Source organism: Halichoeres trimaculatus, unplaced genomic scaffold (assembly GCF_033239565.1).
Source record: "Halichoeres trimaculatus isolate MK-OKI-2021-1 unplaced genomic scaffold, fHalTri1.1 fHalTri1_scaffold_4, whole genome shotgun sequence".
NCBI lineage: Eukaryota > Metazoa > Chordata > Actinopteri > Labriformes > Labridae > Halichoeres > Halichoeres trimaculatus.
Genome location: NW_027437182.1, coordinates 12,435,592 through 12,460,374, shown reverse-complemented (window position 1 = coordinate 12,460,374; position 24,783 = coordinate 12,435,592). Strand labels below are relative to the sequence as shown.

General features: G+C 40.1%; 1 protein-coding gene across 3 annotated transcripts in view; it reads right to left on the bottom strand.

Annotated features, from left to right (window-relative positions):
• The window catches only part of dennd1b (DENN/MADD domain containing 1B), a 122,838-nt gene that overhangs the window by 85,486 nt on the left and 12,569 nt on the right, over nt 1–24,783 (bottom strand). For all 3 annotated transcript variants that reach the window (XM_074668005.1, XM_074668004.1, XM_074668006.1), the window contains exon 3: nt 5,744–5,787. In XM_074668005.1, coding sequence (XP_074524106.1) covers nt 5,744–5,787 — 44 coding nt within the window. The remainder of the gene's footprint in view (nt 1–5,743; nt 5,788–24,783) is intronic.

Here is a 24,783-nt window from a genome sequence, read left to right as displayed (position 1 = left end):
CAGCAACTACAGAAGATGTTCACAAAAGAGATGTAAAGGTGCAGAATGAAAAAACAACCAGAACAAGGACGGAGGTCAAAAAATTGACAAAAAACAGAAGGATGAAAAGAGAATGCTGATAAACTGTTACTATAACACATATTAAATTATATGCCTAATTCAAATAAAAGCTGGGGGGGGGGGGGGGGGGGGGGGGGGGGCAGGAATAAGAAACAGAAGAAACAGAAGATACAACCCCCCCAAAAGGCCCTGTAGTTGAAACATCTCCCAACTAATCAGGTAAATTTGCAACAGGTTGGAAACATGACTGAGTTTAACAAGGCCTCCCCGAGAGGCTAAGTCTCTCAGGCGTAGAGATGCAAAGGGGTAAGTAAGGGGTAAGTAAGAAAATTGTTCACTGACTTCAGAATAATGTTTCTCAGCGTTTAACTGAAAATAATTTGGGGACTCCTTTTTCTGTACATAAGCGATCACAAGGTCCTCAGTTGTCACTGCATACAAAACAGACATGACTGTAGTGGAAGTCACTGCATGGGCTAAAAATCATATTCAAGATTGCATCCGCAAAATCTGGTGCTTTAGGGGTCAAGTACATTGGTTATACATTGGTTATAATTCACGCTAACTATGGTTTGCATGATTTTTAAACCAGTTTGCTGTCCCCTTTTAGTTTAAGTTTGTGCTAACAGTTGTGATTACTGATGGCATGGAGACTACGTTAAGGGAACAGGGATTAATAAAGAGATACTTAAGTGATTCTGAGGTAAATTCAATAACTCTATGACAAAGAAGGTTGAATATATATGGAATAAAATTAAATATATGAAATATATTATGAACTACAAAAGCACAGAGAGCGCAGACCTCCGCCAAGCACATTGTGATTTTCACACAACACTTAAGTCCTACTTTGATGTTATACTCCCTTTAAGCAAATAGTCTGCTACAATTTGCTGCTACCATGTTGAAAATTATGATGACCCAGTACATATTTCATATTCTGAATTTTAGTATCCAGAATATTGCCAGGATCTGGATCGTACTTTTACATCTCTCAGAAATTATCATGACCTTGTCTTGTATTGTTTTGCAAAGTAATCTTACCATTTATAGTGGAGTTATATTCACATATGGTGAAAATGGCCCTATCTCACAATGATAAAGAATCCTTTAAAAAAAATCCTGGATCCAGATGGTGATCCAGTTCACCTCCAAAATGTAATAACTTCTTCCTTGTCCCATTTTGAACATTTCTGAAAATGTAATCAAGATCCGTTCGTTACTTTTTGAGTTATGTTGTTCACGGACAAACATAACATTAGGCCGGGAGACAGAAATAAAATTTGCAGATGAATATTTCTGCCTGAGTGACATTTCAAAATGTTATTGAGTTCTTCACAGTTTCAGTAAGACTATGAACAGTTGTCCGTTTGTGGAACTTGCTTGTTATTTATTATGTTATTGTCTTTTTTCTACAGAGAAGCGGACCTTCTATACACCACACTGTGGTTAGCGAGAATTAACTGGCAGAACCATTTTCTGTGAGAGTGTGTGTTTGTGTGTTCTGTGTTCTGTCTGCTGTGTTTTTTCCACAACTTTGGGATGAGATCTGAGAGGAAACGGACAGATTTCCATCTGTCTGCTTCATTTGCAAAAAAAAAAAAAAAAAAAAAAAAAAAATCCCTTCTTGCGATTCAAATATATGCTTTAGCCACCTCTCTCTGCTGCCCTCCCTCTTCCATCTCTCCCTCTCTATCCGAGTGGCATCTGCAGATGACCAGGGCATCAAGAGTCTCAGGGGCTGAGGGAGAAAACGAGGGAGCAGGAGCAGGAGGGAGAATGAAAAAGAGAGGAGAGAGAAAGAGAGACAGAGGGAGCAAGCGCCTCTCACTTCACATTTCCCCAGCACCACCCCGGCGTGCCAGCCAGCCTGCAGTCTGTTCTCCTTTGAGCTTTCTATTCTACCACAGCACAGGAAAAAAAAATCAATTCATATTTCCATAATCCACACTCCTGTCTGTCTACATGTCTTTGCCCCCCCCCCCCTCCATCCCTCGCTTTCTCCTGTTTTCTGCCTTCCTCTCTCCCCCTTTCCCCTGGGGTAGACTAACCCCTCCACCCCGATCCTACGGCCTACAAATGTCATTACGCTGAGCAACAATAACGGCCTAAACAAAAGGAGGCCTTGCTCTGAGCCCTGAGCCCCTCCGCAGAGACTGTTGGCTGCTGCTGCCATATGCTGGCCAGCTCGGGCCGCAGAAAGAGACGGAGACAGTGGCTACAGAGGACTCCAGCCTGCAGCCCACAAAGGAGGAAAGGAGTCCTAATCCTGGTAATGAGGCCCGTGAATGCAGCCTTTATGTATACGGGGGAAAGGGCCAATCCCTCTGTACACAGCACGCTAACTAGCCATCTTAAGGGCCATCTTATCCACACAAACGATCTGGTCAACAACAGAATGAAAGAAAAGTGAGGTTGTTGAGGGGGGTGCCACTAAGAGAGACATGTGAGAGGAGAGGAATGAGACAGGCCCATGTCAACACAAACCCTGTTTACACTATTTTTTCTTCTCTTTTAGATTTAGCAGCGCTTTTTACTCCTCTTTCCATCACTTCCACATCCTGCGCCTACTTCTGTAAGTGTGTAATTTCTCACTCACACTCTGGTTCCCTCACTCCCTCTACCTCTTACTCTGATAGCACGCTCTGGTTCTTGTGGGGCAGGCAGACATCGCCTGAAGCATCTTTCTACAAGCCCGTTTATTCCTCAAAGTGGATCAGAGAGGCAGGAGAGCTCTTTAAACTCGCTGGCTCGGCTGCTGTGCGGTGAGATAGTTAGCCTACGCACATACTGTTGTGTTTTCCTCCAGGTTTTTATTTCCCAAGTTGACCCCCCCCCCCCCCACTTCCTCCAGTCCACAGATGGGTGGCTGCAGTCATCTGTCCAGTGATTTGCTCCAGGACTTATTTTGTGCTGTGGCCACTTGGAGCAAAGACTTAGCTGCGTGTTTTTTTGAAAATGTCTAAAGCAGCAACAATAAAATACTTATACCTCATCTTCCTACAGAATAGTGTGCACAACACAAAATGACGCACACGATATTACAAGCTGTGTGATCGTTTTGATCAAGTTGGATCTCGACTGTTGTTCTTTGAAGGTGAAGCCAGAGAGAAATAATAAAGGCGCCCTGCTGTGGTGCTGTATTTTCCAAGGCTAAAGAGCAACGCTTGCCATAAAAGGGATATTAAATCTATTTAAATTATTCCAAATACTTTGTTTGTTCATGTATGTGCACGTTGTCCCCCTTGAGACAACTGAGAGGATTTGGCTCGAAAGAAAATTGGGTCTCTGACAATTTGGGTCATATTTTGTAGTTGAGGCCACCGTTTGTCTCAGTGACAATAACACTGCACTCAACAAGTTCAATTCTGTGATCATTTAAAAGGTTTCAGATGTTGGAAAACATTCATTGTTAAATGAGCATTTACACAACAGATTCAAGAATAATTAAAAAAAAAAGTCATGCTAAGAGAAAACTAATGTTTACCAACTTTTTATCCCCAGTTTAAAAATTTTGACTCAGGAAGTTGACCAAAGCCTGGAAGTGAACCAATGAAGTGCTCTTTCTTTTACGACTGGATGTAAAACAATTAATATAAATCCTCAGATATGATACAATACAGTAAATAAGATGCAATATTATATGACCATATAGTGTCATTATGGAACAAGATACAGAAAATACGATAGGTAAGATACAATACAATATGAAATGAAATAATATGATACAAAACCATACAATAGCAAATGATACCATATCATTTCAAATGTGATTCCAGATCTTAGTATCCAGAACATTGCCAGGATCTGGAGCACACTTTTTCATCTGTCAGAAATTATGGTGACCTTGTCTTGTATTGTTTTGCAAAGCAATCCAACCATTTATCGTGGAGTTATATTCACATATGGTGAAAATGGCCCTATCTCACAATGATAAAGAATTCTTTAAAATAATCCCGGATCCAGACGGTGATCTGGATCACCTCCAAAATGTAATCACTTCTTCCTTATCCCATTTTGAACATTTCCTGAAAATTTAATCAAGATCCATAAGTTACTTTTTGAGTTATGTTGTTCACAGACAAACAGACAAACTCCCAAAAACATAACCTCCTTGGTGGAGGTAATGAAAGCGTTGAAACAACTTGAAGCTACTGCGCAGCCCCTATGCTCTCATAAACATTATTTAAAAGTATACAAAAGGGACTTTTATTTGGGAACTTGTTGGAATTGTTGTCACATATTGTCTGGTACTTGAAGCATGTCTGCTGTTTGACAACTTCACAGGTAATATTTAGAAATTTGGTGCTGACTTAATTTTGTTCATCTTTAAACAAAGAAGTTTAAAATTTTTTGCTAATAATAAAATTAACTAAAATCATGTAACTGTGTCTTTTCCTCCAGCACATTGTTACCGCCACCTAGGAAGTTGTGTTTTTGGGAGAGTTTGTCTGTGAACTACATAACTTATAAAGTAAAGAATGGATCTTGAAGAAATTTTCAGGAAATGTTTGAAATGGTATAAGGAAGAAGTGATTAAATTTTGGCGGCGATCCGAATCACTGTCTGGATCCAGGATTTTTTTTTTTAAGGATTCTTTATAATTGTAAGATATGACTGTTTTCACCATATGTGAACATAACTCCATGATAAATGGTTGGATTGCTTTGCAAAACAATACAAGACAAGGTCATGATAATTTCTTAGAGATGTAAAAGTAAGATCCAGACCCTGGCAATATTCTGGATACTAAGATCAGGAATATGAAATATGTACTGGGTCATCATAATTTTCAACACTGTCAGGTAACAAATTATCATAAAAACCTGCAACTAACACCAAATTGTAGCAGACAGTCTGCTGAAAGGGAGTATAACATTAAAGTAGGACTAAAGTGTTGTGTGACAATCACAATGTGCTTGGCAGAGGTCTGCGCTTTCTGAGTGCTTTTCTAGTTTTATCAGTGTTTTCATGATCCCAGATCTGTACTACTGTTTTCATAATAATCTAATAATACCTGAAGAAAATTATAACCACAGGGACAAAAATAACCCTACAGACTTGTAAGAGATACTGTAGCATTTGTAATCCTGTAGTACTAATACAAAATAGCGGCAGTTTTTGGCTTTCAAAACAAACTACCTAATGCAATAAATGCAAAACAATAGGAAGCAGACGACGAGACACAATGAGGGATAATGGAGGAGATAGAAACACAGAGAGAGAGAGAGGAAGAGGAGAAGAAAGAGAGAGGAAGGGGGGGCTAACAGAGGTGTGCATTCCTGTCACGGTTGCATGATAATTACTGATTCGTCGGTTATTGAAGACCTGCTCACTGCTTTTCATTACCAGCAACAGACGTAGAATGAGACAGAGAGAGACAGATAGAAGGTGGAGGGGAGAGAAAGAGGAGGCACTGATGAGGATGAGGAGGAGAGTGGTAGTGGTGCAGGTGGGGAGAGGTGTTGGGGGGTGGGGGGGTCCACAGGACGGCAGGGTGAGAGAGGGCATCAGGAAAGGAAGGGAGATGGGAGAGGAAGTAGAAGAGGAGGAGGAGGAAGGTGGTAGAGGTTGTCTGTAACAGTGAATGAGAGAGGGAGAGATTTGGAGAAAGAGTGAAAGAGAGAAAGAGAGAAGGGAGGAGAGTGAGAGGAGAAAGAAAAAAAAAGCAGTGTGTTCCAACCTGGTCTGTGTGGTCCTGGGGGAAGCTCCACAGCACGGTTGGATCTAGAGGTAATTGACAGACAGCATTAATCAGCGGGTGAGAAACACACCGTCTTCGCTAGCTGCCTCAGAACACATACATATTAATGAGAGGGGTGGGGGCAAGGGTGGCTGCTGCGAGTCTGTGCACACACACACACACACACACTCACACTTATATACTTACTTATACACGCACACACACTCACACACATTTGGGGAAACGCACAGTGAAAGACAAGAGAAAAAGAGTGTCTCAGCTGTATGCGCTGTAAATATGCTAATCTATACCCTCAGTGTAGATATGATAGCTTATATTATACACTAAATCATGCCCGTTTAAAAAAGTCATACCAGCACATACTCCGGCTCATTTGCTTAATTATTCCTACAATGATACAAGCTGAGATGTTTGCTGAAGAGATGTAACATCTCAGCTAAAGGTTTATCTTTGTAACAACAGGGGTCAGAGTTATTTCTTTTCACTACATTATGAATAATATTATTAACATTACTGCTGACACATAACACTGATTAATCAGTTTATCAATCAACAGGAAATTAAACATATTAGATAGAGCTCCCATGAGGGGGTTTGAGCTGGTTTCGAACAGACTTAAATCAATACTGATGACTTTTTATGAGCTGTGAGAACAAAACAGATAATCAGCAGCGAGAGAAATAACTACTATATAATAATAAATTTGTACTGGTCCAGTACAGAGTCAAAAAGCTAAATCAGGTATCACTGGTAATAGAAAGCTCCATAGGGCTCATCTATCCAACTGAAGCTAGAAAAGCCTGAAGTCGCCAAATCATCCTTCGCCATGCCATCCTCATATTAAGTACTGGAGATGGTAAATTAATACTATTTCAGGATTTAATCAGTATTGGTACTGGCTGATACCAAAACCAAGGTATCAGCATCAGACGTAAAAAGTTAGATCTGCCCTCTTTGTGAGTAAAATCTTGCTGCAGACGCAGCCTTCATTTACATGTTGCACAGTAAAAATTCACAGTACCAGGTAGTGCTGCATGATTTGCGGAAAAGGTGCGATTTGCGGAAAAAGGTGCGATTTGCGATTAGGTGGACAATATTGCGATTGCGATTGTGCTTGTGATTTAATAAAAAAAGTTGTGTCACAATGAGTCTACAGACTTGCTTGGTTATCATGGAGAAAAATCTGAATTGCATGTGCTGACATTGCGATTGCGATTGCGATTGCGATTGCGATAATCGTGCAGCTCTAGTACCAGGTATGTGAGACTTTTCAGAAACAATGAAACATTTTTCAACCAAAAAACACAACTTTTAAAACTACAGGACAAGACCTGCAAAGACACAAGATGCACCACTTCTCCCCAAGGTGGCAACCAAATAGATGCAAAATAAAGGTTTTTACAGGTGCTTTGGGGGCTAGCTGCGAAAATAAAGGCACTGTTTTCAAATCCACTATCACCCACTGCTGTGAGGACATGAATCTTGGCAAGGTGTGCATTTGTTTCAGAGCATGAATGGAGAGCATGAAAAATTGAGATAGCATTTAAAAATAAACAATTTTGGCATTGACCATCTTATTTTAAATCATGGATTATGAACAGGAAGATGAATGGAAGTGGGACTTTTTCTTTTAACTGATTCCTAATATAGATCAGACAAAATAATACGGGCAGATAATACTCTAAGTAGGTGCTAACTTTAATCACCCTTAGCAATTGTCTGAGTACATTTTTAATTTTCAGACATTGTGATTCTATTTTGTCCCATAATTATGCAAAATGTGGATTTTTGATTGTTTTTTTCCATTTCTCTTTCAACAACTGAGAAATAAGATTTAAAACATCTCTAACTTAAGTCAGCCCAAATGTTGTTTTTGTGTCACTTTTACACAACGTTAATAAGTCTTGAATCTAACGTAAGCTTTCCTTTTTGCAGGCTTATACCCTGTCATTAAATGGAAGCAGCCACTGAACCTAAGCCTAAACACAGGGGTCTCTGGTGAACATGGATCCCACAGCTCAGAGGTCAGCCTGTGACCTTGGCTGGGTTTGATGCAAGGGGCAACATCCGGTTAGTAAAAATGAAGCCTATGTGGAAGTGCTAAAAGTTGCTGTTAAACGAGAATCTGCTTGAGGCTAGGTGCAGAAAGACTGGAAGTCACGTACACACCGAGCCAAAAACAAACAAACAAAAACTGATTTTTATGGCATTAAAAAACAGCTTTGGACTGATACGCCAAATTTGCTATCGTCGGCACACACTGTACAGCAGGAGAGTTATTTTTTCGAACTTAGCTATTTAAAAGTTATTAGGATTGTTTGGTTTTCCAATCAGAGACACAGCTCAGTTCACGTGACTGATGGGTGCCCTGTAGCTGTTCAGAAGGAAGCTCGAAGCTGGCGTCCATACCAATGTGGATTGGCTTCATGTCACAGTATCAGGAACAGTTGGGCGACATCGCTGAGACTACGTACATGTTTTATACAGTCTATGGTTTGATGAGATGAGGCCTCACATGTCAGGTTCACCATTATCATTTACAATGATATGAAGATGTAGCTAAAAGATACTTGACATAATAACAAAGGTTGCATTTATGTTACATTTTTCCCTTAATAACACCCCCCCCCCCCCCCACATCACCACCACCACCACCACCACCACCAAAAAAATAATAGTAAAAAAAAAAATCATGGACTCATATGACACCAGAGGATCACTACTTTACAGAACATGCCATTTCACACAGAGTGGAGTGTAGCTTCATGGCTATCACACCAGGCTCCCTGACAGAGAGAGGGGCACACAAAGATTGAATGGATGACAGGACGCAGCAGAATCCATCATGCCTTACATAATCCTGTTGGGTAATTTCATGGGCCCCATCTTGAAAAGAGCGGCACAAAAAGAAGAAAAAGCAGCAGAGTTTAAAGCTCTTCATCCCAACTCAGACTGCCCCCCCTCCTTACCCTATGATCTGCCACAGTTAGAGCTATTTTATGCTGATTTACTGGGTGAGAGGATGGGAACTGCTGCTGAGTGGGATCCAGGAGAGAGGAAAAGGTAGAGGAGAGAAGAAGAAAGAGGGTGTGGAACTTTTGAAAGCTCAGCCTCATTTCAGTCATGATTAGCCAGGTGATCAGAGGTTTAAAAATAGCTGGTCCCCACTTTCTCTGTGTCCACATTTTGTGTGAACCAGTGCTCTCCATGTAGAGTGGGACTGAATTTGAGATTAACTTCTGATGCTGGCTTCAGCACATTAGCACTAATTGACCTTTTTTGACCTGTCATGCAGGAAAAGCACAGCTGATATTTTCTTTGGCAGCCATGTCGGAGGGCAAACATAAACAAAACAAGTTCAACAGCTAAAGCTAAACAAGCTAAAATCTCTCCTGTGACAAACCAAACACACACCAGCTCGGGTAGTACACTGTTGCATACTACCTAATCTTTTTGTATTTCTGTTATAAATTGGCTTTAATAATCCTCTCAATGGGAAAATGTAATACATTGGCTTTAAGGGTAGCTGTTTTAAAACAGAATTTAATACTCTGTTTGTCAGACATAAAACTTAAAGAATTTCCGCACCCCCACTGCAGTAGTTGGCGCTGAAGAGCCACTCCACTGTAAATAATAACCACATTCATGTTTTGTGCTATACCATATTTTTTTATGGGAAACATTGTTTACACCATCTATCAGTTTCACCAACTGACCGCGTCTTTCACTCGATACTTCTTTTGCAACATTAGTTTAATGTCACGGTAGTTTAAGTGACAAACTTGACACACTTCATGCTTTCATTTCAACTGTGTAGAATATTACAATACATCATAATTTTGTGATATCGTGACCTTATCATGTCGTTAAAGTATCATGATGCGTTGTGTGATGTTTCTCCTTTCTTCAAGTTAGAGAAACGTAACCAGTAAATTTTCTTACCCCACAGTCAGTTTTTATATTTTTTAATCTTTTCACAATTCTGATTTTTTTCTTTTAATATCTTGTATGATGACATTTTTCAGGTGAATGAGGCTCATGCTGAGTCTGATAAGATTTTTTTTAACAGGAAACAGGAATAATAGAACAAACACTTTCTTACATTTATGATATCACTGCAAGATGATACCATTGCAGAGCGACTTAAAGCTCAAGGAGCTGGTGTCCTTAAATGTTTTTAAATCTATGATAAAAGACAGGGAGGCTGATTCTATAATATGTCAATGTTTTAGTAGTGTTTGTACAACTGATTTCTAGAATTACACCTTGATTTAATCCATAGTCTTTTGTTTAGTTGTCCGTGCTTTGTTTAGTTGTCCGTGCTTTGTCTCTTTTGTGTTTTGTGTTTTGTGTTTTGTGTCGGTAACTTTGTGTTTTTGCTGCTGCCTGTCTTAGCCAGGTCTCCCTTGTAAAAGAGGATTTAGATCTCAATGGGACCACTCTGGTTAAATAAAAGTTAAATAAATTAATTAATTAATAATTATAGGACCTTCTGCATTTAGCTTGTGATGCACAGGTTAATGTGACACCCTGCCTGTTTTTACCTGTTAGCTTCGGGCAGCATTGACCTTAAATTCCAGCTTTCTTAGTATCTGAGGATGCAGGAATAAATTTTCTTTACTGGTCCAGGTATCCTGCTAAATATATTGTACACAGCTGGTTTAAAAAGTACAATGCATGTAACAGAATTGATGACTGTGTACTGTATTATTTATATATTAATACATTTTTTTTCATAGACTTAAAGTTCAATTTTCAATATAGACTGTAAGTCAGGTATCTTAAGCCACTTTCACATTAGAACTTGAGAAAAGTTTAAATTTTCAGGAGCATTGCCCCCTTAACTTTCCAGAGTATCTTTCACACATGCCCCTCATATTCTGAAGTTGGAGATGAGTCTCAGGAGGATGCTGCAAAAGCCACAGTGTAAAGCCACAACGTGATGGCAGAAGAAGCAACAGAGACCTGCACTTTGATAACAGTTTTCACATTAATGTTACATGCAAACAATTTCACTGGGTTTAATTATCCTATTTAATGTCACTCTTCAGGGTTTGGATCAGTCACATGAAATGAATGCCATCGACCCACCAACCGCTTCTGTATTTTCACACACATGTACTGTTGCGCTCTCCAACAGAACACCCTGACTTCATGAGGTAGTTTTACTGAGGAGCTGTCAGAAACAGTCCAGGTGGAGTTGGGTGTCTTCACACATGCCATAGTGGGACCACCAGCCACTGCAGCAAGGACTCCAGCCTCTGTACACGAGGCATGAGGCCAGTGGGGGCCCAATCATCACTTCTCTGTACAGCAGACTGACTGAAGCATACAGCCTGAGTCATTTCTTTCAGCACAGTACGAGTGTCAAATTACACACCAAACTTCTACCTTTTCTGTGACAGAAGCAGAAAGTCTGGGTTAGCAGAGAAAACTGATAATCAGGTTCTTGAAACTGTGATCACTAACTCAGAACTAGCGTACTTAAAGAAAGCCTGGGTATGCTGAACTTGCTTCCTGGTACACCCTGCTGTGCTCCGCCATGTCTCCTACTTCTATAAATTGAATCTTTTTGACTGCTGGTTAGACTAAATAATTGAATAACCTGCCATGTAACCAAATGGACTTTAAATCAAACATTTTATATGTGTGATAAATTCAGCATGGAGTGGCAGAGAGGGAGTGAGGTGTAGAGCTAAAGAAAGCAGGAATAAAGAGAGCACAGGAGGCAGAAACAGTGAGCTGTAACAACACACAGGAATACTTTTCTCTTGCAGCTGAGGATATACAAGAACTTCAGAGCAGTACCAAACACCTTCCTTTATCATTCATATCTCCTCTTTCCTCTGCATTCTGTGTGCACTTTCCTTTCCATCCTGCAGGCTCTTATTCTGTCTGTTCTGCTCCACCTCCACATTTCTCTGCCAATCATTTTGCCTCATGCTTTTTCTTTTCTCGCACATATCTTTCTCCATTTTTCCGCCTGTTTCCACCTCATTTCCAGCTCTCCTCCTCTTTGCCTCTCTCTGTTTCCCATGCTTGCCTCATTTTTTCTGTTTCTTCCACAGCCTCTCTTTTTTCTTCATCCCACCCTCCCCTGCAGCTCTCTGTCCTCTTCACTTCTGCTTCTACCCCCCCTCCCTCCTGCTCTCTATTTTTCTCACCCTCTTGCTTTCGTACACCCCTCCCTTCAGACGTGCTGGGCGTGTGGTGGACACAAGAGGGGGCCTGAAGGGGGTTAAGGCTGAAAGTTGAAGGTTGCGGAGGTGAAGAGGACCCCTGCTGCTGCGCCGGGGGACACAAATGTCACCATGACAGATCCTGCACTGGATAATCCCCCCTTCCCCTCTTCAGAAACACACAGACAAATACTGGAGCTGCATTACACAAACCAAAATAAGTAAAATTACATGACCAAAAGAAATTCTGAACCCCATATTTTTCCTTTTTGCACTTGAAAATAAAAACAAAGCAAAGTGAGTCATATTGTCTTTGATTTTAATCTCATTTTAACATCTTACTGACTTGCATAGCAGACTCTGGACATACACGCTGTGGATTTGGACTTCTTGGAATTTCACATTTGCTAAATAAAAAGGCTAAAGAAGCACTGAGCATCGTGTTAATGTTTTGGCTCACTCAAAGAGTCATAAAGCATACTCTGCATGCAGAAGACAATGTTTCCAGTCACTTACAATAAAATCTGACAAAGTCAAAGATGCAGAGGACAAATGAAAGAACAGAGGGAAGTAAGTACTAACACACACTTAAATGCATCTTAACACAGACCGAAAACCCAGAGGCTACATTGGCATCAAAAATACTGATAAAAATTTGGTAAAAATTGAATATAATATTTATTAAGTCACTGTGGCATACAGTCTGCACCGAGGACATGCAGCAAGGCTCTAGCTGCTCTACTAAAGTGATCAGACAGTTACTGAATGGTGTAAGAGGATGATACTCTATGAGTTGGGACCACTTTTTTTAACCATACTGCACTAAGATGAGTTGACTTTTGGTAAATGCTTTGCTCTGACTCCCTTGCCTGATGCTTGCTCATAGGTCTGTAGTTTATGGAAGCGTAATGCTGCCCTGACTGGAAAAAACAAACATATCAGTATCACACTTTAACATGATAAGTTGCATTATCTTGCTATTAGGTGATGCTGAATTATAAATTCATTACAACATACAAAATTATCATGTATGTGATTACTTATATTGTTAAACTCATGTTTGAATGTGGAAACTGTGCGGAGAATGGTGAACTTGATGAATATGGCTCATTTTGATGATTTATTTTAAGTACTACTTCATGCTTGTGTTAAGACGTGAGGAGATTCTGCTGCTATTGAGCACTGTGCACAATAGGATAAGTATGCTTACATTAAGGCAGACTGTGAAATGCATGGGGCTTCACATGTTTTCAGTCCCATCCTCTGGAGACAGCTTCATTTATCATCATCAAGCTAGAGGGGCACAAAAGGCTCCATGGATGCAAACTGCAATAGTCCAGCATTACGAAAGTATTGATCAGCTCAGTAAATTCTGATATTGTTTCATGTCATTTTCTAAACTAATTATCCAAAAAAGTATGTGATAAAGTAGTGATTCTCCACAAATTCATGAACTTGGTAATAGTGACCATTTGTAATGCAAACAGCCCTCTGATATAGTAATTCAGACGTAAACGTATAAATGGTGAGTTTGCTAGGTTTTGCCAAGTTTTGCTAGGTTGGTTAGCATAACCTCTGTTGGCAATGCACTGTCAATGTTTGTTATGGTTACTGGTATCCATACTGGAATCAGTATCCCTGTATCTGTCAGATATGTCATAATACGCTCTAAAGTCTGCCTGCATAATGCATTGATTTTCCAGACTCCAGCCTCTTTGTCACACATCTCCAAAGTGAAAAAAGAGCTACCTCACAATGAGTTTATTGTCTTTCCTGCAGTTGATAAAATCTACAAAGAGCTGTCGCAAACAGCACAAAAAGAGTCCATTTGACGTGATGTCTGCAGTTGCTAGGATGGCAAAGGGAAAACAACCTATAGCTTATTTCAGCTTAGCCGAGCGTAAACAGATCCAGTGGGTGAGAATTGAATTGAAATCACCTATCCAGAGGTAGATTCCTCCATTCACACCCCGGGAAATGGAGGCAGGCAAAATGTGATGACAAGCGCAAAGAGTGACCACTGGTCGTGAATGTGTCCTTTACAAGTACATGCGTGTTTACAGATGGGTACTAAGCTCAGGAGTGAATATTTACAGTACAGTAGCATGTCCATTGATCTCAGAGGGCTTCAAGCGTGGCTGACCTCCAACAGTCACGATGGGGGCAACACGCAGGAAGCCCCTGAGCCGTGACACAGATACTGGGGTGAGACGAGGGGGGTGGAGTTGGTGCTGGTGGAAATCAATGTTTTGGCTATTCCTGAGACGCCTGTCTTTAAAAGTCGGAGGAGCGGAGTGAGCGAGGAGGAAGGGGGGTTAATAGGTGAAGGGTGCTGGGAACTGAGAGCAGGGCAACAGGGGAAAGAGTGAGAGGGGGTGGATTCACCGCAGAGTGGGAGGTAGACCGCTGCCTCTCTCAACTGACACTGCTTCCTTCCTACCTCACTCAGGTGGATCATTAAACGTGACGGATTAAACAGAATAAATTAGCGAGGTATGTGTGTGTCTCAACATGAGAGAAATAAGCCTACCCCTTCATCTCTTATTTCTTCTATTCTCTGCATAAATCTATGTCTACTGGCACTTCCAAGTAGGCTAAAAAAATGAGAAATGCTGGCATCTTCTTCTTGGCATAAATCTGCGCTTCTTGGGACTTCCAAGTAGGCTAAAAAAGAAGCTGTTGGCAGAGGATGTCATTCCTAATGCTGCCCTAATGCTGCTGGCTGAAAGAAAAAAATTGGCGCACAACACCAGTGTGTCAAAAACCTCACACTGCCCAGCACTGCACAGCAACTTATTCAACTCTTAGTCATTTTGTCACTGAGCTACTAAGTTAAAAAAGTGAAATCAGGCTTACTTGCTTCTTTGAATGACATAAAGTGCCATAAAAATAGCCTTTCAGACTGGTGGAAGACGTATAGTAGACATGAAATAGACTGAGAGTGCAGAGGCCCGTGTTTGAGCTTCTATAGGATCACCTTCACAGCTCAGGAACAGGCCTGAATGCATGAATCTGGCTCTAAAACAGATAGATTCCAGTAAAACACCAAAAGGCCAAACCCTAATTCCATGGTGAATACACATTTAGATGAAAGCCTCTTGTTTATAATTCTCTATACTATGTGAATCAAACACAGACTTCGAGCCCTCATGGCCATCCAGTGTTCTGAAGGCATAAAAAATGCACTTTTTTCACCTTATTCCACAAACGACTGAATGTGTGTTGTGCTTGAATAGGGGGCCTGTTTGTTAAGAGAGGCCAAATCCCATATGGTGAACAGCAGCTCCTCTGGTGAGAGGAGAGGCTGTGAAAGCCACCGGCAGCCCCTCTCCTCCATCCTTGCTCCGGAGATGAAGGGATGCAGCGCCTGCCTCTCCTTGTTCCTCCTTTCTCTCGCTCCCTTTGCCTCCTCTCCTCCCTCTTTCTTGGCCAGGGGTTAAACTGCTGCACTCTAACCTCGTTGGCAGTGATTTCATTCACTCCGCTTCTCTTGCTCGCTCTCTCATCTCTGAGAGAGATTTATTTCACAGTATGTAGTGGATTAGGCCCCCTCGCATGCCCTCGGACAAAAGCATTGTTTTAGCGCTAGCCTGCTCGCTGTAACGGGAGGAAGCTGCTGCTACTAAGCGCCCACAATACGGCCATTGTGGACGCAGTAGCTGGAAGGACCCTGCCTCGGAGGCCGTCTAGACTTTGAGCCTGGGCCGATTGGAGAAACAGAGGGAGAAAATCCCATCAGGCAGTGGAGTGAAAGTTAACTAAGGTAACCTGCTGTGAACCTGATGAAGATGTCAAGCCAACATATGGCAAAAAATGTCTATTGTCAGAACAAGGAGCTTTCTTCCCTCAGAGGGAGGGTCTGCAGGAGGAGGAGGAGACTAAAGAAGACTTAAGGGGGGTTGCAGAACCTAAAGGAAGGAATAACTGCGGTGGTCATCGTTTTACTTCTGGATCAGTAGCCCCTTTCTGGCCGGGAGGAGGCCCAACCCCTACACTCACAATTAAAGGAGTAAGCAGATTAACTGGCGTCTTTCAAAAGGCCAGCAGAAAGAAAAACACACTCACAGACGTTTAAAACGTCTTTCCTCTTTCCCCTATCAAGACTGGAACTGCTCACTGAAAATGGCATTACATTTCATGCTGATTTAGTGAGCAGAGGTTTGCAGAAAGAGAAACTTCTTAAACGTTGATATGGTCGTTAAGTTTAGTGATACTGATTGGTCACACTGTTGTTACGAGCGACAACCTGGGGATTGGTGCAGAACCAACAAAAGCCTCAAAGTCGTCAAAAATAACACAGATTAACTGCTTTTTAAACCAAACTGTCAAAAACTCTGATGTCCTGATGCTCAACACTCAAAAGTGTGTATTATTTCTTATAAAAGGTAGAAGCAAGAACATCTGAACCAGGTCTAGAAATAGGTCTACATTTGCAAAATAGAGACACATTTTAATTCCAATGCTTGGAATAATGAATAAAAGAAAAAGAAACAACCTCTAAAGGTAGTGCCTGATTTAGCAGCCAAAAATGATAAATCAACTGGCAGGCTTCACATGTGAGAGATGCTGGCCTCGGGGATTTCTGAGCCATTTCTACAGCTTCATCTGAAAAAGATAAACAACAGCCTCAGCCACTGGAAGAAGAAGAAAGAAAGCACTGCTCGGAGATGATGTGACCCTATTAATGCCACATTAGTTGTTCCGTCTTCCCAGAAAAACGCTTCGACGGGATGAGCCGAGAGATAGAGAGATAGAGAAAGGAGGTGGAGAACGAGAGGAGTGAAAGCGATACTGTCTCCAGGCTAGTTGGGATGCAACCCAATTTCACAGCTTCACGAATGAGTGGCACAGCATATGGATGCAACCTTTGTGACAGCCTCTGTGTATCACCACGTATCAGCGTTGATATTCCCAGTCAGATTCCATACTGGTCCAACATTATGTCAAACAGCAGCTCCGCATGACTGCCTCTCCAACACAACAACACAGACAGCCTGTTTGTTAGAGGGGAGGGGGGCTGTTAGCCTCCAAAGCTAAGAAAAACAAACGGGCATCTCTCGAGACGGACTACCCTCCAACTTTTCATTCACTGTATGATGTTCAGAACATGCAGAATAATAAAACCAGGTGCTTGTTTTAAAGCAATGATGTGCCCTAAAATCTGAGGTACAACCTGAAATGTGAAATCTGAGATATGACCCAGATATGTGTTTTCAGACAGGAGTGGGAAAGGCAGACAGAGTGGAGTGTTTCAGTCTCAGGTTTATGGTTCTTATTTCATCTCTGGTTGTTGGCTCTTTGGCTGAAAAACTAACATTTCTGCGCCACACACTTCTTCCCATATGGTCTAACCATCTGCTTCAATCAAAACATCTACATCAACACAGTGAATTAATAACTCTGTTACTGGGATAATAATAATCCATTCAACATGGATACAACCTGTGGTACAGTTTCACTTACTTACAATACATGTTAGCTTTAACTACACTGAAATGATGGGAAAAGTGTTGGAGCTGTCATTACAACCAGCCAAGGAGTACGTGCTAAAGTTGCACTCATTATTTCAAACTTAATAAAAGTCATGATATGAGAAAATTCAGTCTGGATAACCTCAATGTGGCCTGAATTTGTGTGTAACATTTCACTAAGTAATGTTGAATATACTCATATTCTTTGGGTCTTGGGAATATTTTTAGGTCACACTGAAGATCTACCTAAAAGAAGTTTTGGGGTAGGGCTGAACAATTTTGGAAAATAATCTAATTGCGATTTTTTCAGACCAATATTGCGACTGCGATTTAGCATACAATTTTTTTTTTGGGGGGGGCATTTATCTTCTGCATTGTTGACTTAACACAAGTTTTAAGTCATTTTATAGTATGACTAACACGACAAAAGATACTGTTGACATTTAAACAAGTCTTTGTTGCATTTCTGAAATGAAAAAGAAAAAGGAACACTGGAAAAATTTACTGACCATACAAAACAAAGTGATTCAGGGGTATGGCTCTGCCAGCCACAATCATTCTACTGGATGGAGCTTTGTAGCTCACAGGGTTTTTTTTTTTTGCCAGAAAGAATAGCTTTTTGACTTTTGCTGGTTTTAAGAGAGGACAAGTACAAGCTACTTTGCTTCCTCCAGGTCTGTGTACACTAAACTTTTTTTTTTTTTTTTTTCAATTGCAGCCTTTGCTATTTGAAAATTGCATTCTATTACATCGCGATGTCGGTTTAAAATTGATTAATTGTTCAGCCCTATTTTGGGGGCATCAGAAGTTTGATAATACCAATAAAAATTGAAACAATATTAACATCTGTTTTAATACCACAAAAAATTGGTCACCAGAATATTAAGAATTTGTTGTGCTTTGGTGACATCATCATATGTGTTTCCAGTATGTAGACGTAAGATCGTTTTCTGAGGACTTTGCCGTCTCTCTTATAGTGTCATATTATGATGTTTATATCTTCTCAAACACATAAAGGTTTTAACAAAACATTGGTATTTTCTAACCTGTACAGTACGTGTTGTAGTGGCTGTGACAGACAGCAGGGCAGAGACACACACAGCGGGCAAAACAAAGCGTAGCTAATGCTAACAAACAGAACCCTGTGTATTTATGTAGACGCGTGAGCGTTAATGCGTTTCATAAACAGAAAATGCCTCCCCCCCCAAACCCTTCGCAATATCTTTCACAAACAAATAACGGATACCGTATCACATTTAGGCATTTGGCATTTCCTATTAACAAGTATTGAAAGTGTCAAAATTTTAAGTCAGAAGTGACTTTGCTTGGAAACCAGGTCACCTGTTCAGGTCCTGGTATGGACCGAAAGACACCAAACCCCCAACTGGTTGTCTTCGTGTGCGCAGCCCTCTGACTCTGACATCCCTCCAACATCTCTCCACTGGTGCATAACCATAGGCCCCTGTTAGTGCATGTATGTGTATTTCCAGCTTCTGAAGATGCTGCATGTTGAAAATCTGAGAATGAAAATAAAATTTCCCTTCTGGGAAGTACCTAGTATGTCTTATTTGTCTTTCCCTTTTTTTTTAACTGCAGTTTGCATTACAACCTTTTGTCTGTTTGAGGTCAGACCTTTGTGTGTAAATGAACTGGTGTGCCAGCAGTTAACAGTGCTGGGGTTAAAAACAATGTATGCATGTTTAAAGCAACCACAAGTTCTTCTGAAATATTCCTTCTATCAGCTGTGCAATTGGTTTAAGTGTGTTTCTTTTATTATGTTTTTTTTTTTTAAAACAAAAGGCTAAAATACCTCATGCTGTAGTTAGAGGACATGAGTGATATCTTTGGCTGGTAAAACAAGTGGATTTGATTTTTCCCCTGAAAGCAAACATGTACATGACAAGATCAGCAAAGAGATACCATGTTGTCCACAGGGGGCACAAAAAATGAAAAGTCTTAAAAGTGAAAGTTCCCCATGTAGCTTAGAACACATAACAAAGAGGCTTTCCTTCCAGCAGGAAGTCATGCCTTTTGTTTCAGTCTGGTGACAGAAGTATCTCTCTGATAACTCTGTCAAAACTCCGGTTTTGGGTGTACAACTCGTAAAGTGTAGAAGGCTGGTGATCAGGTCATTGTCACTCAGTTACACATGCTCAGGGGAGAGTTTCATTTCTAGCCTTTGAAGAGGTGGTTGCAACATCGGAGGAAACACTGTGTAGCACAGCAGCTCCTTGAGGTGTGGAGAGGATCGATCTCAGTTAATGTCATATGGCACAGCACCCAGAGGCAGCCGCGTGGTGCTGATGACAGTGCAAAGCCTTGCCTTTGGCGGCTACAAGCTCGGTGCTGCCGAGCTGTGATTTGAAGTTTACGTGCAAAGGCTGACAGACAGACAGCTCTCAGTCAGGCAGTCAGACAGTCAGTCAGCCAACAATCTTTCCACTGGGACAACAATACATCTGTGTCTGTTAAAACCTACAATAGTGCCTAATACAAAACACACTCAGAGGGGTCTCAGTGCTCTGCTGGCCTGACGAATGAAATACTGTTAGAAAAATACTGGGCACACACTACCTGACACATATTTCTCCAGGATTTATATGGCTAAAGAAAAAAAGAAGAGAAAGACTGCAAGGTTATGAAGGGCTACAATTTCAGAAAGAAGAATCACAGTGTTTTTCTTTCAGGGAACAAAAATGTTAAAAGTAGAGTTTGGTTCATCCATTATCTTCATTCTATTGGATTATCCTTTTAAGAGGCTTTAAGAGACACATTTCTGTTCACAGACGTGGCTTGTTGATGACATTTTCACCTTAGACAAACAACACAGTGATTGAATTTTGTAACTCAGACTTTGGACACTCATTTATCCTTGCAGCAATCATGGATGTAAGCTAACAGTGAAACTCACCTTTGACTACGTCAATAATCACAGAGTGTGTCTTAAAAAGGATCAGGGAAAGTGCAGAGCTGGCAGGGGATTCTAAGACTAAGACATGTCAGCAGAACTGAACCCACTTTCCCACCCTAACATGTGATTAATGTTGGTTAATAAACATAAGTTTAACCTGCATAAACAAGTTTATTTTCAGAGTGTTATTAAAACTTTAATCCTCAGCCACTCAAATTCACACTGGAACCAAAACACCAGCTATAGTTCTGCAGCCAAACCTGCAAATCACACAAAACTGAACTGAGTTTTCATCAACACGTTCCCTTCACATTTAATGAAATATGGGGGATGTAATGTGCACATCACGATTATTCAGAGTTAAAAGTGACGAGTCTCGAAAAGCTTGAATTCATCAAGCCAAACACCTGAATAATAAACATATGGTTATTTTCAAGTGGTACATTGTGTGGGGAGCCAGTTATTAGTGTGATTTATCAGATGAATTAATTGGTTGGTCACCAATTAATTCATCTGATAAATCACACTAATAACTGGCATTTTAAACATTGAGAATTGGCTAATGACTGTGATTGAAAAAATAAAATAATTTAACAAGTAATGTCTGCAGACACTACAGGCACTCTCACCAATGAGTTGCTATCCAGCAGTGTTAAAGCTGCCTAAAGACAACACCTTTCAAAAAGACTAAAATAATTCAGATGTTTCAAACATACATGTCAGTGATCTAAGCCCATTCCACATCATAGTTGATTTAACAGATTTCCGAACTGAAATCTATAACAGTCCCATTAATAACAAGTATCTGGCTTAGATGTGTGTTATATTTTTATGTGCACAGAATAATTGATATTATAGTTACTAAGTTGTCTGACTTCATCAAATGCACAAAAAAAAACAATAATGGAATATCAGTACTTTGTATACCGCCCTGCTCTTTAAGTATCTTAATCCACCGTTTAAAAACTGACATTGGTCAACCTCCAGTTCAAGCCCATAATTTAACTCATTTAAGAAGATGAAGCTGCTTGATAAAAAGGAAATTAACCCCAGGACACCCTTCTCCACTGTTAACATAGATAACTGTCCAACTAGCCTGTCTGACTGAATATGAACTGTACACGTGCAGTTGAAATGCAGTTCACAGAAAGTGGATGCTGATGTGTTTAATGGAGATTTCAGTATCTCAAAGAAACATTAATCTGAATCTGCTATAAGTAAACAGCATAAATTATCCTGAAGTTATTCCTATACTAGTTCCATAAACCCAGTTTCAGTTTTAGTACCAGGGTCTACAGAAAGATGATGTCACATGCATTATAGATTTTAAAGCACCTTGAGGCTTATTTGTGATTCATGAGGTTGAACTACATAAATAAAATTGACTTAATTTGAAAACCAAGCAGTGCCAGTAATACCCTGGTCTTGTGACCTGGCTTTAAAATGCATGATCTCCTATTTATCCTGACCACAAACAGGGTTAAATCCTGAATCATTGTGAAGTAGATAGCTTAGATCGTAGATGTTTACACAACTCATAGCCTTACCTTATAAAGCAGTAAATGATCAACACTGAGGAAATACATTAAACATCAGCAGTCAACATAAAGGTCTAGATTTAAATGTTATGAAAGGTGAGGGAGATGTAAAATTAAGTGTGTGTGTGTGTGCTAATATGAAAACAAAGGCCTCTTGGATGAATTACATGATATGCAATGATAAATGGTCTCAGACATTCACAGAGACATGAAGATTGACCTATATTTTCTGTCTTGAAAAAATAGGCCAGAACCCAAATTAGGGGCCAGTAGGGCTACTACATGCATGTAAACGCCATCATCTTCCCAGTAATTGTGTGGTGTTAGGCTACACAGGAGCAGCCCTGGATGGAGAGACGTAGCCTTAGGGCATAGCTGTTGACATGTAAATAGTGAGGACAGAAGCTGAAATGACAGCACAGACAGTAGGCTTGTACCACTGGTTCTGCTTGGCTTGGATTTGGCCCTGGTCACAAAATTTAGGTCTAAAAGGACAACAGTCTAGATGTCAGGTTACCAGTACTCATACCATGTCAATAAGTAGGTTGATTTCCTTAATTGCCGAGGAAAACACATTTCTGTCTTTTCCTCCTTCATCTTTAAGATTATTTTACGTCAGTCTTCATGGCAGCAGTCTCGTCATGTCATACGCTGACCAGAATACAAACCAGGACTTCATCCTTTCTCTGAATTTTACTGCCTCTTCAATTCATCTTTAACCTCAGAGAAGATTTATTTTGCAGGGGCATCCTGTTTGGATCTTGCAATTTAATGACAATATAGCAAAAAAGACAAACATCAGTGTATAAGGTAACCATAAGATTATTTTGAGAGAGGGTCGTGTCTTGAGCTAAGCTGGAAAAAAACAGTGTCTCTAGCATGAATTTTATGCGCTCAGGCATGACAAAGAATAAGTCTATATGCAGATGATAACTGTTTGTTCCTTACCAACCTAGGTGGTTCTGTCAGCTTGTATTTTACAGTGATGAATGAATGTAGCTCATTTCCTGTGAGTAACATCAACATGGCAAAGACGGAGAAGCTTCCTTTGAACTATCTGATTTACGAAAGACTTGAGCCGCTGCTATTCCTCCTTTCTCTCCTGGACGCCATAGGAGTCTGAGTTTTTGGTGTGTCACTACCACTATTAAACATGACAGATCAACTAAATTACTGTAGCATGATATTCAGTCAAGTACCAAAACTGACTTGAGTACTGGCTACTGTATGATAGCCATAATGCTCTACCACCCGAATGTCAACATAATCAGTGCTTTGTTTTATTTCACTACTGAAGACCCATTTTTACAAAAAAGCTTTTATTTCGTGATTCTATCTTATTTTTATTGTATTTTACCCTGATTTTATTGGTTTTGCTTGTCTTGATTTATTTTATTGCTTGGCTGCTTGTCTTATTTGTTTTTATGGTCTGCTGTTCATTTTTAAATGTTTTTACTGTTATTTTGAAGAACTTTGTGACTTGTACTGGAAATTGCTCTATTAAATTATAATTATTATTCATTTTACAATAATAATAATAATAATAATAATAATAATAATAATAATAATAATAATAATAATAATAATAATAACAAGCACAAAAGACAGATGGATTGTTGTGACCTAAAAAGTGGAGATAGAAGTTATATGTAGGCTGTGTCTAGTTAAACTAAATGCAATGCAGGTATGTGGACATGAAACTGAAAAGAGGACAGATGGCTTGTGGTAGCTACTTTTACTGATGTTAGCCACACTTAGTTAACTACCACAGAATGTGATCCCAGAATGGTGCTTAATGGCAACTGAAAAAAAAATTCACCAAGATCGTTGGTGCAAGGAAGTGTATAGACTAGGATGGGGATGTGTTATTTTTTTTTTACTACAGGTCATGTTTAAATTGAAGAATGAATACATGCACACTAGTGGATCAACACCAAAAATCTTTTTCTATAACCACAGTGATCATACAATGCCACAATATTTGGAAGTGCATGACCTGGGCTAGATGTAGAGTAATTTCCTCACCCGTAATCAGTATCTACTGACAGATATGTCAACCAAAGTCTTTCCTGTAATGTGTTTTTATAGTTAATTTTAATTTACTTGACCATGTTTCAGCATAGCACTGTACATTCTTTTATTTTTTTATATTTTGAAATAAACTATTTCAGTATAATGTTGTCTAATGTGGTAGGTTTTAATGTGAATGGAATCCTTCACAAGTCAGATCTGATGAGCTTTATGATGATTACTCACTTTGCATGCAACAAGAGAGGATGTCCGGGTGATGTAGTCAACTTCAAACTAAAAATCCCCTCATCATAAAGTCTGACCTACATGACAGTCCTAAAAGTCAACATATTCTTCAGCACAGCTTTTTTATGAAATCCAATTTGCCAGACCCAGGCAGATTAACATCACTAAAGCTACATTAAAGCAGGAGCTGCACTAATCCTGTTCATTTGTGGGCTAAACTAGGCCACATTGGTATTACATGCAGAAGAACCAGCCAATCATTGTTCTTTGACTCATAATAATTGGTTGTGTGTGTCTGGTGAGGGGGTGTTTACAAGGGTGTAGGAATGGGTTGTGTATGGGGGGGGCACATATTAGAAACCTGACAGATGCATGAATGGTTTGAGCAGAAATGTGTCATGAATTAACTTCACTACAGAACATTCACAAAATGCAATGTAATGCTGTATGATACAAACAAGCAATTCCATTTTTCCACTTTTTTTTACAAACTCCTGTAAAATATCTACTACTGTTGTATTTCACTCCTTCTTGCCCGTTGGTCTGCTCCTGTCTCTCCCACAGTCTGACTCCCTGCCTCCATCCCTTGATGTCCCTGCATGATATTAATGTATTTACAACAGACAACATTACATACGGTAACGTAAAGTATCTGCGTTTGACT